Genomic DNA, 13,718 nt, shown 5'->3' on the forward strand with positions numbered 1-13,718 from the left:
CAGAATTCAAGGTGGACAGAAAGAATCAGAGAGGCTTGTGAGTTGTCCAAAGTATTCCAAATTATGGCCAGGTGCAGTGGCTCATGCCTGTGATAACAGCACTTTGGGAGGCCGAGGCGGGGGAATCACCTGAGGTCAGGATTTCAGGACCAGCCTGACCAACACGGTGAAATCCTGTCTCTACTAAAAATACAAAATTAGCCAGGCATGGTGGCCATGCCTGTAATCCCAGCTACTTGGGAGGCTAAGGCAGGAGAATCACTTGAACCTAGCAGGCGGAGGTTGCAGTGAGCCAAGATCTTGCCATTGCACTCCAGCCTGGGCAACAAGAGCGAAACTCCATCTCAAAACAAAACAAAACAAACAAGAACAACAAAAACAAACAAACCGAAAGTATTCCCAATTAGTATCAAGGTTGAGAGTAGGACCAAGACTTCTGACCTCCCTACAGCATCCCCTTTCCCTGTGTCATGAATAGTACTTTCCATCATGAGCAGTTGTACCGTCCAACCCACTATCATATCTCCCTTGTAATTCTACAGCAATTCACATGCTAAGACTTGACCTTCAGAGTCCTTGATAAACTACAAAGTTTCTTTAGAACCCCTTGAATTGCTTGGCGTTTAATAAGCACCCTAGACCTATTTTAATCAGAATTTCTGGGTGGCACCCAGATGCCTGAATTTATAGCAAGAAAATCCCCCATCTCAAATTTCTTATGAACCCTAGAATTTGAGAACACTACCCTCCGAAACTGAAGTTTTAAAATAGAAACAGAACTCTCTTTACTCTTTCATTGTAAAGAAGCCCTCTTTGGGCATGCTTGTCATCATTTCTTAACTTTGCACTCCTAGATGCCTCTTCTGAGCTCATTTCAGGATGACTGATAAAAAACAGCCGTAACCACCCACTAATGACTAGGCGGGAACCCTGCCTTGGGAAGGAGGGAGGCCAAGAAAGCCCAGCAGGGCTCATCTCTAATCCTGTGTTAATAACTGTGAAGTTTTTTCTCTTTGCAGGAAATATGAAAAGTCCTCCCCAGTTTGATGATAGCCCTGAATTAAATGTTACTAGCTGTTATATGCAGTTCATTTAGAGCGTTTCTAAGAGCTAATCTAGACATGGCAAAAGAAATGGATTCTAAGACGGGACTCAATTGTTTAGCCTGACTTTCAAACCAATTAGCTATGTATTCTTGAGAGGATAAATTCAACATCCTAGACTTCTATCTCCCTTATTTAAAAATTAAGGTAACTGGAATAGATGCGTGCTTCAAACCTTATTGACATACCCTAAAAAATACATTTACATCAACCATACATGCGCGCAGAGATACTGCAAACAGGTCTCATGAAGCAACACCTAACTTGGTATGATAAACTCTGATCCTTTCTCTCCTATTCCTTTCTATTCTACTCCATACTTTTAACAATCACAAGTAGCAATCGAATAAATTAATGTCATGACTCAACAATGAGTCATGAATTACAGTTTGAAAAACATTGGACTAGATGTTAAATAGGTTTTCCTCTAATATTACAGTTGAAAATGAATCAGGTGCATTTCTCTGTTCCTGTTTATACTTTTAAATTTCCCTTTTAGCAGGATTATATATTAATGTATATGCAACAGATGTTAATAGAATATAAAATTTTACTTTAAATTGATAACATTAGTCAATTACATTCTCTCAGGATTCAAATATTTTGTAGTTTGAATGAGCAAAATCTAATATGTTAAATTAAAGCTGAGTCTTGTAGTTATTAAGAACTTCGTAAGAGTTTTAACCTTAGCACCTTATACTTGTTAGTTCTTTTCTTTCTATTTTCCCAGGCACATCTGGATAAAGGCAGAAACAAAGTAACAAGGGAGGAAGTCTAAGTAATCACAAGAAGCCAATCTTTTTTCTCTCAAACACATACTTTGGAGCTGACATCATAGCCACATGGCACAAACTACAGATGGAAAAGTATCCAAACTCAAATCCGGAAACTTAACCTTTATGAGATGAAGACAGGAAAGACTTCAGCAGGCAAACTCACACCTGTTGGGCTGAGGAGCTAGAAATCAACAACAAAATACCAACATTACTGCTCTGGAAATAACTTCTGTTAGAGCAAAAAAGTAAGATGAGGGCCAATGACTGAGCTTCCCTTGATGCTTTTCCCTGATGCTATTTTATTCTGCAGAAAGTATCCAACATACGATGACACCTGAAAAGAATGAGTCCTAGCATCTCTGTGTTTCCACACCAGCAGTTCACTCTGACCCTGGCTGCCTTCCAGGTCTAGCTACTGCCTTAGAGGACTAACCCACCACCTGGTGTCACCAACCCAACCCCAGCTCAGTCTCCTGACACCAGCTCTTCCCTAAAAAAATGCTGCAGGGCCCCCCCTCAGCAACGCATGAGAGCCCATCTCTCACGTCTTGATCTATGGGAAACTGTGACAGGCTCCAGAATTACAAACAGAAGGTGTGCTGTGTCTTTCTGGATCTCGTCATCTGATTGCTATTTAGAATGGCCTGACTGTGTTAGTCAGACCTATGAGTTCATCCAACAACAAGTGGGCACAGTGACCAGCCGGGCTCAGCCCAGGGACAGAAAGCGAACAGTCCCTAGCCTGTGATTTCAGCCTTGTGCAGACCAAATAGAGGCCAAAGTAATGATTATCACACAGGGAAGCCGGCTGGAGAATCTTTTGAGTTTCTATGAAAACACTGCCTCCCCTTTGCTTTTATCACTTGCTTTTTCTTCTGCTCTTCTTTATAGTTTCCTTTCCCGTACAGTTTGCTTCTATCTCTTTTCCTGACTCATTTTTATTTTACCTGTATCTTGTCTTTCTGAAAACTTTTACAATTAAAATCTAATATCCTCCCTATCCAATTATTTTAACTGCTCTTGGTTCTTTCTGCACAAAATATTGCCTTACAAGTTAGGGTGGTAATAGAATTGTTTTACAAAGGTGTGTCTTACTTTGCATATCATTACAAAGATTCCCACATTTTCAGGAGGCCCTGCCTGTATTATATGTTATCTAAGATACAGCCAGTTTATTCATGCAGCAAATTAAAATTACATTCATAGATGATTAAAGCCGGAAGTCATCTCAAGGATTACCAAATCCAATTCCTTAATTTTACAGATGAGAAAACTGTGGCCCAGAGAGTTCAAGCGACTTGCTCCAAATCTTGATCTAATATTCAGTGTGCTTTGGGGCCAAACATATGAGACAGATAAAACTACAGCAGCATGAAAAATTGTGTGCACCCTATAATTTCTTAAGAAACCAGTTTTGGTCACTGGATGTTAACCACCTGAATGAAGTCCAGTGAATATGTCAATCACACACGATAGCCTATTGTAACTGCCAGGGATTCCTTTTCACATGTGCTTGCGCTTGAGCTGGATAATGAACTGCTCCTGCAGAGGTTCCCACCTGGGAGAAAAGTACTGATGGATTCTCTCACACTCAGGATTCTGGAGAAATCTAAAGCCATGGTTTCAAACATAGAACTTGAACTGCTGCAGAGTTTTGCCTGAAATGAGTAGTGGCCAGCCCCTCTAAAGGAGAAATAAATGAGAAATTGGGTAAAGATTTTGAGTGGGAGATGTTTAAACTTTTATTTATTTTAGGGAGTGGGGACTTTAAAAGATAAGCATCTGGGGTTCTCAGGATGCAAGAGTGTGTCAGAGGGTGCATATCCCAACATAGGAAAAGCTACCAGTTCTTCCTGGAGAGAGCTCAGTGAATTGTACCATGCTGCTGGGGTAATCCTGAGGCTGAGAAATGCTTGGAAGCATAGTCACCATATGCCTACTATGGGTCTCTGCTGGATATTATTTGGGTCCTTTAATACAATGATGCAAAAGGAAAGCTCAGAGTATCTAAAAAAGAACACAACCTAGGGAAACATGAGCCTAACGAAATATGACTCCTTCATCAATCCCATGCACAGGCTCTTAGGGCTGGGAGCATCTCTGGTTCACATGTTACCTCAAAGACACTGCCTGCAAAAGGGATTTGTTTCCTATACTTCATTTGCAAAGAGCATAGTAATGATGAGAAATTAAGTAATAGGAAAAATACAATGAAAGGAAAAAAATGCTGAAAAGATTAACTTCATTAGGTAAAATTGAGAAACACATATTTTGCCAAGAAATCTTCCATTCCTTTCCCTGGAATTTCATGTGGTAGTCTCTAATTTTTATATGTTGTTATTCTGTTTGTAATTTCTTAACATAAGTATTCAGTCTCTTTGGTAACTTTTCATTCTGATAGAATTTTTAAAGACCCAAGAATGAGCTCCTGAATTCTTTTTACCCACATTTATTATGTATTTGTATTTTGCTCCCATTACTTTATCATTCTCTTTCTCTCACACACACACACGTACACACACATGCACACACACAGACACACGCACACACGTGCATGCACACACACGTACACACACATGCACACACACAGACACACGCACACACGTGCATGCACACACACATGCACACACACAGACACACGCACACAGACACACACAGACACGCACACACTCACAGACACACACACGTGCACACACACAGACACATACACATTCTCACTTATCTCAACTAATTCAGACTACTTTGGAGACATTGTATTTCTTGACTGTCTAAAAACTTCAGTGTATTGTTCCTATGGAAAGAAAAAACATTCTTTTAACAATACCACAGTACAATTACCAAAATGAGAAGATTTAATATTGATACAATATTCTTATCTAGTCACTACTTTTAATAAGGAAGGTATTTAAGTCACTATCCTTTATTCTAAATCAAGCTCTCATTGTGTGCCACAGGTTGGGGATGTTGTATTCTCATTGCATTTTAGTTATTAGCACTGTTTTGCAATGAAGTCAATAAAACCGAGTATGCAACGCTATTTTGTTACCTGTTGCTGCACTGATTGCTTCATAGTTTATTAAGAAGCCTTCATAAGCGAGGTCGGAGTCAGTCACAAGCACCAGCATCAATGAGCTACCACTGCTTGTAAGAGAAGGCGGGATCGATTTTCCACAGTATCTATTCCAAACCAAGAAAGGATAGATGTGTGTATTTTAAAACGTTTGGTATATTGAAAATGATGTACCAAAAATTAGGACATGTAAATATAATGATAGGTTTTGTTCTCCACCTCTCATCAACCTTAAAACACAAATATATTTCAGGCAAAAAAAAATTTGCAAACTTCTAAAGATTGTCATGTTCATGATTATATCCCTGAAATGGTTTTAGGTGTGTGACTGGCTATGTGAGTTGTCATGTATGAGAAGTTTAGTAAAATAGAAAGTAAAAGCTACACTAGATTGCCATATAGCATATTAATACACTTTTTAACAGAAATGTAATAAACACATACAATAAAGGGAAACAATATATCATATAATCATAGAGTCATCTCTCTAATCTAAACTCATATATCACTCAATCCCTGTGCCTTGCCTTCCTTATCCCTAAAATGGGAATGATGACAGTACCTACTTCATAGAGTTGTTTTGAGAATGTGATGAGTTAATATCCTGTATATAAAGCACTTAGAACAGTGCCTGGAATTGTAATCCCTATGGAGGGAATCTATTGTCCTTAAACAGCTCACTTGTAAAGATATAAGAGTGATGATTCAGCCATGCCACATTTCTGTGAACAAAACAGTTTAGCTCAGAAAAACTATTCTATTAATGTTAAAAAGAGAGCTATGATAAAAGACAGAATGCCATGAGCTTTTATCTAGAGAAATACCTGTAGGAAGAAGTGACAATAAAATAGAAATCTCAAATCAAGCACACTTGGTAAAATTAACCAAAAGAAATGATAAAGAAAACAAATATAGAAACCAAAAAAAGAGGAAATGTTGAGTACAGGAAATGGATAAGTTAATTGCTAAAGGAGAAAAACAAAGAAAATTTGGTGTATAATAAATACCATTGCAGTGTGAAAAAACTATTTAATATCTTGATCAAAATAAAAGTAGGTGAACTAATTGATATTTTAAATGCCTCCGTATATGCCCATGTATTTGAAATTTGAGGACGATCATTATAGTTTATGCCATTCAGCAAACGTTCTGTATTTTGCAGCGGTGATATGTTAAGTACCTTCCCAAAAAAGAAAAAGAAGAAAGTTAAAAAGATGAAAGATTTAGATAAGAAAGATGTTTAAAACATGAATCAGAAATGAAGAAAATAAAATGCAAGATAAAGAAATTCTAAACTATCAGGAGATTTTCATTTCCAACAGAAATGCAACAGGGGCTAGATTTAACCTTGCACCCGAAACAACAAAAATCCTGGACAAAAAATATAAAACAATGGCTCTCAAAACACTGGAGGTCAAGCAATATAGGACAACAAACCTTTGGAGACAGGAAACAAATGAGTTTAAAGGCAAAACTGAAATGGATCAACCTGTTTCCAAGTAGCTTAACTGCTTTCCAGAACAAGGCTCAAGAATACTTACAGGAATACGACAATGTCCAGCAGCCAAAAACATAAAATTGAAAATGTCTGGTATCCTATCGAATATTACCAGATGTGAAAAGACATGGGAAAGTATAACTCAGAAAGAGAGGAAAAATCAATCTATAAAACCATAGCAGGAAGCAATCCAAATGTTTGAATTAGTAGATAAAGTCATTAAAATAGCTACTACTATAGCTCATAGATTTTTAAAGCTAGAGAAAAAAAATTCATGTGTAAAGTGGAGACATGGACTATATATAAAATGACTCAAATTGAACTTCTAGAAATGAAAACTACAATGTCTTGGTAAAATTAATAGCAGATTAAACATTGCAGAAGAAAAGATGAGTGTACTTGAATATATAGTAATAGAAACTTTCCAAAGTAAAACATACAGAACAGAGGCTTGAAATCAAAGAACAGGCTATCAAGTGAGTTGTAGAACAATTTCAAGTGCCTAACATATATGAAATCAGAGTCCCTAATGGGGAGGAAAGATAAAAAAGTATTTTAAGAACCGGTGGCCAAAAATATTTCCAATTTGATAAAACTACAAATCTTTGCATGCAACAAAAAAATTATGCTAATTGAGAAAAGTCAGAAAAACATGCTGTACATATAGTATGATTCCAGTTAGATAAGATGCAAATGAATCTACGGGGATAGAAAGTAGATTCGTGGTTTCCTGTGGGTGGGGGTGAGGAGCAAAAGCAAGGAATTATAATGGAAAGGTTTTTTAGTTTTGTGGGTAGTGGATATACACATTATTTTAATTTTGGTTTTGACTTCATGAATATATAAAGATGTCAAAATTTAATGTCTACAGGCCAAAACTACAGAGTAGTGATGTAGAAACGGTCATTAAGAAGCATGAGGATCTCACCTGGTTTTTATAACACAATGTGGTCGATTTTAAGATCCTTCACGGAAGCAGGAAAACAGTGAAGTTTTATTGTTAAACAAACAAACAAAAATAACCTTACCTTCCAAGTGATGTCTCAGAGTCAGTGTCATAAACTTCCAAGTAATCATTTGTGCAATCGTAATGAAACTCCAGATGAAATCTTTCGAACATTAAATGAATCAGGTGATGAGGTTGGACTAATATATGCCAAGTACAGTTGATACCATGGGGGTAGACATTTGGATGGCCAGGACTTTGAATGGTCCCTGTTGATTCTGTAAGAATTTCTCCACATGCTGTTGAAATAAAAATTATAATTACCACAGCAAGTAACCAAGCTACCTGGATTTCAAATTACAATGCTCTGATAATAACCTCTTCAAAGATTAAAAGGAAAAATGTTTCTTAGATGCCACTTAAGATAACTTGATTTTTTCTCTTATTAATAAATAACAATTAACTTTTGATATAAATGTTGATTAGAAAATATATATTCTTTGTCTTTGAGTGTACTTTAAAATTTTTCACAGTATAGGTGATTTTCACATAATTTATTTCTATCATTCACTTAGTCTGATACAAGCCTAAGAGGAGGAAAATAAAAAGAGACAATCTCTTACCCAAATCCTCAGCACTGAACTTAGCCATGAAACCATGGCTTTCAGTAGAAGAACTTTTCACGAATGTGACATAAAGAAAATTGTACACAGATGTTATAAATGAAGGCATGTCTGTACCACAATACTTTTTATTTTCAGGAGAACCCAAAACGGAACTGCTACCAATCTAAAATTAGAGAAGATATATTCAATTATGTTGTATATCAATTTTGAAAACTGCTTCAAGAATAATTATTTCTGAAATGTTTTTAATAGAGTATAAATCAATTTGAGGATACAATCCATTTTAGCACATCTTAGTCACCCCCCCTCAAAAAAACTCATATCCTTCAGCAGTCACTCCCCATTCCCCTGAAACCAGAGTCCCAGGCAGCCACTAATCTACTTTCTGTCTCTATAGATTGCCTATTTTGGACATCTGAAACAAAATGGGATTATACAATATGTGGTCTTTTGTGAATAGCTTCTTTCACACTGTATAACATTTTCAAAGTTCATCCATGTTGTAGCATGGATCATTACTTCATTCTTTTTTAAGGCCATATAATAGTCCACTGTAAAGATATACCACATTTTATTTATTCACTTACCAGTTGATGGACACTTATTTCTACTTTTAAAATCAAAAATAATGATTGCATTTTGCTATTTGTATATGTTATTATAGATGATGACTGTAGATATATTCACACACAAATTTTTGTGTGGACATATATTTTCATTCCCCTTGAGAATATATCTAAAAGTAGAATTGCTGGATCAGATGGTATCTCTATGTTTAACTTTTTGAGGAACTGCCAACCATTTTTCAAAGTGGCTGTACTGTTTCACATCTCCACCAGTAGTGTATAAGGGTTCCAATTTCTCCACATCCTTGTCAACACCATTATCTGACTCTTTATTATAGCTATCCTATGGGTGTGTTCGTTTGTTTTTGACATTTTTGTTTTTGAGACAGGGTCTCACTCTGTTACCCAGGCTAGGGTGCAGTGGCACAATCATAGCTCACTCCAGCGTCTACCTCCCAGGCTCAAGTGATCCTCCCACCCCAGCCTTCTGAGTAGCTGAGGCTACAGGCATCTATCACCACATCGAGTTATTTTTAAAATGTTTTTGTAGAGATGGGGTCTCACTATGTTGCCCAGGCTGGTCTCAAACTCCTAAGCTCAAGTAATTCACCCACCTTGACCTCTTAAAGTGCTGGGATAAGGTGTGAGCCACTGTGCTCAGCCTCTTGTGCCCATTTTAAAAATCAAATTATTTGTTTTTAATTTTGAGGAAGTTATTTTTCTTTTTTCTTTTTTTGTTTGTGCTTTTTGTGTCATATTTAAGAAGGCTCTGCCTAAACTGAAGGGCATAAAGACTACTCCTATGTTTTCTCCTAAGAGTTTCATGATTTTAGCTCCGACATTTAGGTCTATAATCCATTTTTAGTTAATTTTTGCATGTGCTATGAGGAAGGGGTCCAGCACCATAATTTTGCATGTGGCTATTGAGCACCATTTGTTGAAAAAATGATTTTTCTCCATTGATATGCTTTGGCATCATGTTCATACATCAATTGGCCATAAAAGTATGTGTTCACTTCTGGACTTGCAACTGTATTCCATAGATCTATATTTATATCCTTACTCCTTACTTCAATAAGATACTGTCTTGATTACTGTAGCTTTGTTCTAAGTTTTGAAATCAGGAAGTGTGAATCTTTCAACTTTGTAATTTTTCAAGAACATTTTGGTTATTCTGGTTCCCTTGCATATTCATATGAATTTTACAATCAGCTTATGTATTTTTTTGAAAGAGCTAGCTGTGATTTTTATGGGGATTGAATTGAATCTTTAGTTCACTTTAGGATGTATTGCCATCTTAACAATATTGTCTTCTAATCCATGAACATTAAATGTCTTTCCATTTATTTAGGTCTTTTTAAATCTCCTTCAAGGATGCTTTATAGTCTCAGAGAACAAGTTTTACACTTATTTTTAAAACTGTATTTCTTGATCTTTATTATTTTTAATGCTATTGTAAATGGAATTGTTTCCTTGATTTCATTTTCAAATTGTTCATTGCTGGTGTACAGAAAAAGAGAGATTTCTATATTTTGATGTCATAACCCACAACTTGCTGAATGGATTAGTTCTAATAGTTTTTTATGTGTGTGGATTCCTTATGATTTTCTATATACAAGGTCATGTTATCTGTGAATAGAGAGAGTTTTACTCATTCCCTTTCATTCTGGATGCATTTTCTCTCTCCTCCTTACTTCATTGCTCTAGCTAGAATTTCCAGTGTAATGCTGAATAGAAGCAGTGAGAACAGACAGACATCCTTGTCTTTTTGTTGACCATAGGGGCAAAGTATTTAGTGTTTCATAATTAAATATGATGTTAGATGTGGGTTTTTAAATGAATGTCCATTATCAGATTAAGGAAGGTTCCTTCTATTCCTAGTTTGTTTCATGTTTCATCATGAAAGGATGTTGAATTTTGTCAAATCTTGCAAAATCCAGATCTCACATCTGTTGAGGTGATCCTGGAGTTTTTGTTCTTTATTTTATTGGTACCATGTATTACATTAACTGATTCTGGGGTTTTATATCAACCTAGAATTCTCGGGACAAATCCAACTTAATCATGGTATATAAATCCTCTTTTTATGCTAGATTCACTGAACCAGTATTTTGTTGAGGATTTTTACATATATATCCATAAGACACATTGGTCTATATAAACTACTTTCGTTTCCTGTAACAGATTTGAAGACAACAACCCATAATATTTTTTATAATATACAACCAAATACAAAATCAAAGATTTTATCCCTCTTACCTCAATATAATCTGTTTCACAGTGGGCAGAACTTCCAATTTCAAAGACAGTGAAGTTGAGGAGAGTGACTTGGCTTTGGGGTTGCTGGATGATCCACCTACAGGTTCTTTCTCCAGGATATACGTTAGGAAAAAATGGCGAGCGAATGACCCCTTCTCCAGTTAATTCACCCCCACAAGCTGTAAGCATAAAAATTATGGTAGTGTTTGTCCAGACATTAATAATGTTACCTCAATTTTATTGCAAAATCTAATACTGCCTAAGGAGATAACCAAATATAACATTTCTATAAGAATATTTTCCACTTAACACTTGAGGACATAAAATGACTAAATTATTTCAAAGAATTAAAATATTACAATCAAGCAAATCAGACGTTTAAAAATTAAATGTTTCCTTACCAACTTGATAAACAGCTCTGAAACTAGCTTTTCCAACAAAAGCATCTATTTTAAACCTGATCCAGACACTATTAGTAATGGATTTAATGTGAGAGATGGTTTCATTCCCACAGACTTTTCCAAGTAAGGTTTGACCATCTCGAACCTAAAGAGAAAAATAAAATAGAGATGTAATTCTAATCAAGACACTTATGTCGGCAATGGTGGCATTACTTGGAGATGAAAAAATGGCAGATTCAAAATGAATGATAATCTAATTTGAGTTACATATTTCTATTATTTTCGAAAGCAGTGGGTCATTTTTAAGCACAATGCAATAACATGAAATGCTGATAAAATCTTAAGCTAATAAAGCCCAAAAGCATAAGAATTTAAACAATGTTCTCCTAATAATTTTCACAGTATCAAAGAGGAAATAAATTCACAATTTAGACTACTTGGAAAACAACAAAAAATGAGAATATTACCTATGAAAAAACACACGTGTTAGCCAAATCTGCAACCAAAGAAAGTTATGGACTAAACTATTTTTGCCATTGAAAGAAAAAAGGAAAAAAAGAAAAGTTGATGAAAGAGAGAAAAAGTAAAAGAATGTAAGGAGTCAACTTAAAAACTTAGAAAAAAGGCCAGGGACGGGGGCACACACCTATTATCTCAGCACCTTGGGAGGCCAAGGTGGGAGGATCCCTTGAGACCAGGAATTGGAGACAGCCTGGGCAACATAGTGAGACCCACCTCTACGTACAATTTTTTTAAGTTAGAAAAAAATCCGTTAAATGAGGAAGAATACAATAAAAATAAGAGCAAAACTTAATAAATGAAATACAAAAGAATGTGGAATTCATAAATACATTCAAGAACTGTTTTTTTTGAGGAATGTTATGGGTGGGGATATAAAAGACAAATCTCTGGCAAGTCTAATAAGAAAATAAAATATAAGCACAAATATACAAAATTAAAAATGACAAAGACACAGACACTAAGAATTTTTTTAAACACGAAATCTATGTACAATTCTATGCTAATATATTTGAATGCTTTAATGGCTTATTTTCTGAAAAAGTATAACATTAAAATTATCTGAAGGAGAAGAAAAATAAGATTTGAACAGACATAAGTCATGAATAAAACTGAAAACATTATCAAATAATTATTCCCATCCCACCCTCAACCCCCAAAAAGAAAAATCTCCCATAAGATGCTCTACTTAGTACATTCTTTTAAACTTTTAAGGAAGAGACAATTCCCACGTATAATTTATTCTAAGCCTTCCTCAAACATAGAATAATTCCCAACTAATTTTTGTCAGAAAGCTGTTATCAAATCCCAACATAAATTATAGAAATAACAATTATAGACTGATGTCACCTATTAATATAGATACATAAATCCTAAACACAGTTCCAGAAAAATAAATTCACAGTCCATTGCCAGCTTATATACCGGATCAAATATGGGAATAATAATAGTGCAAGAAAGGTTAGAAATTATAAACTATAAATTAACTTCCTCAGTAGATCAAATAAGATAAGCCATATGAGAGCCCCAAAAATTCAAAAAACGTTGTTAGCATTCCTGTTTTATTAGAAGAAAAAAGAAATTTCCTTCATATAATAGACTACTGGTTTCAAATCAATAGCCAACTTTTTTTTTTTTTTTTTTTTTTTGAGATTGAGTTGCTCTTGTTGCTTAGGCTGGAGCACAATGGCATGATTTCGGCTCACCGCAACCTCCGCCTCCTGGGTTCAAGCGATTCTCCTGCCTCAGCCTCCGAGTAGCTGGGATTACAGGTATGCGCCACCATACCCAGATAATTTTGTATTTTTAGTAGAGACGGGGTTTCTCTATGTTGGTCAGGCTGGTCTCAAACTCTCGACCTCAAGTGATCACCCACCTCGGACTCCCAAAGTGCTGGGAGTACAGGCGTGAGCCACTGCGCCTGGCCCAATAGCCAGGTCTTATAGTATAGTGGCCATGAAAACGGTCTATGGACTTGGGTTCAAAACCTACCTCTGTCACTTACAAACCACCTCACTTAATAACCTTAAGCAAGTTACTCTAAGCTCATGGGGTTGTTGAAGCAAACAGATGAAACAATAGTGAGAATTCCTTAGCCAAATGCTTGGTAATAGAAAATGTTGACTAAGGATAGCTGTTGTTATTCTGGATATTTTTAGAGGTGAAACACTGGAGACTTGTTACTCTGGGTAGGAATTATTCAATGGATATGCATACCTCCGCTGTTCAGTAAAATTATTTTGAAGGATGTAGCCATCCAAATATTAATTCATTCACTTCATTAACATTATCAAGGCATGAATAAATGTCAGGACCTGTGCTGGTGACAGCACCATGAAACAGTCACTGTTCACGAGGAACTTACAATAGGCAGGAACATTTTTGAAAAGCATGATGAGTGTCATGTTTGGGGAAGCACAGGATGCTTCATTGTTACCTAACCAATGGTTCTCAG

General features: G+C 35.9%; 1 protein-coding gene and 1 long non-coding RNA gene across 2 annotated transcripts in view; one reads left to right on the top strand and one right to left on the bottom strand.

The window, feature by feature from the left end:
* Positions 1 to 2,130, top strand: part of LOC117082110 — a 38,588-nt gene extending 36,458 nt beyond the window's left edge. The window contains exon 4 of the long non-coding RNA XR_004436474.1: positions 1,834 to 2,130. This is a non-coding gene — a long non-coding RNA (uncharacterized LOC117082110). The remainder of the gene's footprint in view (positions 1 to 1,833) is intronic.
* The window catches only part of CUBN (cubilin), a 332,666-nt gene that overhangs the window by 242,564 nt on the left and 76,384 nt on the right, over positions 1 to 13,718 (bottom strand). Inside the window, 5 exon segments of the mRNA XM_033208657.1 lie at positions 4,926 to 5,056; positions 7,476 to 7,692; positions 8,017 to 8,182; positions 10,845 to 11,023; positions 11,246 to 11,390. Coding sequence (XP_033064548.1) covers positions 4,926 to 5,056; positions 7,476 to 7,692; positions 8,017 to 8,182; positions 10,845 to 11,023; positions 11,246 to 11,390 — 838 coding nt within the window.

The sequence above is a fragment of the Trachypithecus francoisi genome, unplaced genomic scaffold, assembly GCF_009764315.1.
Source record: "Trachypithecus francoisi isolate TF-2019V2 unplaced genomic scaffold, Tfra_2.0 Lachesis_group9, whole genome shotgun sequence".
Classification (NCBI taxonomy): domain Eukaryota; kingdom Metazoa; phylum Chordata; class Mammalia; order Primates; family Cercopithecidae; genus Trachypithecus; species Trachypithecus francoisi.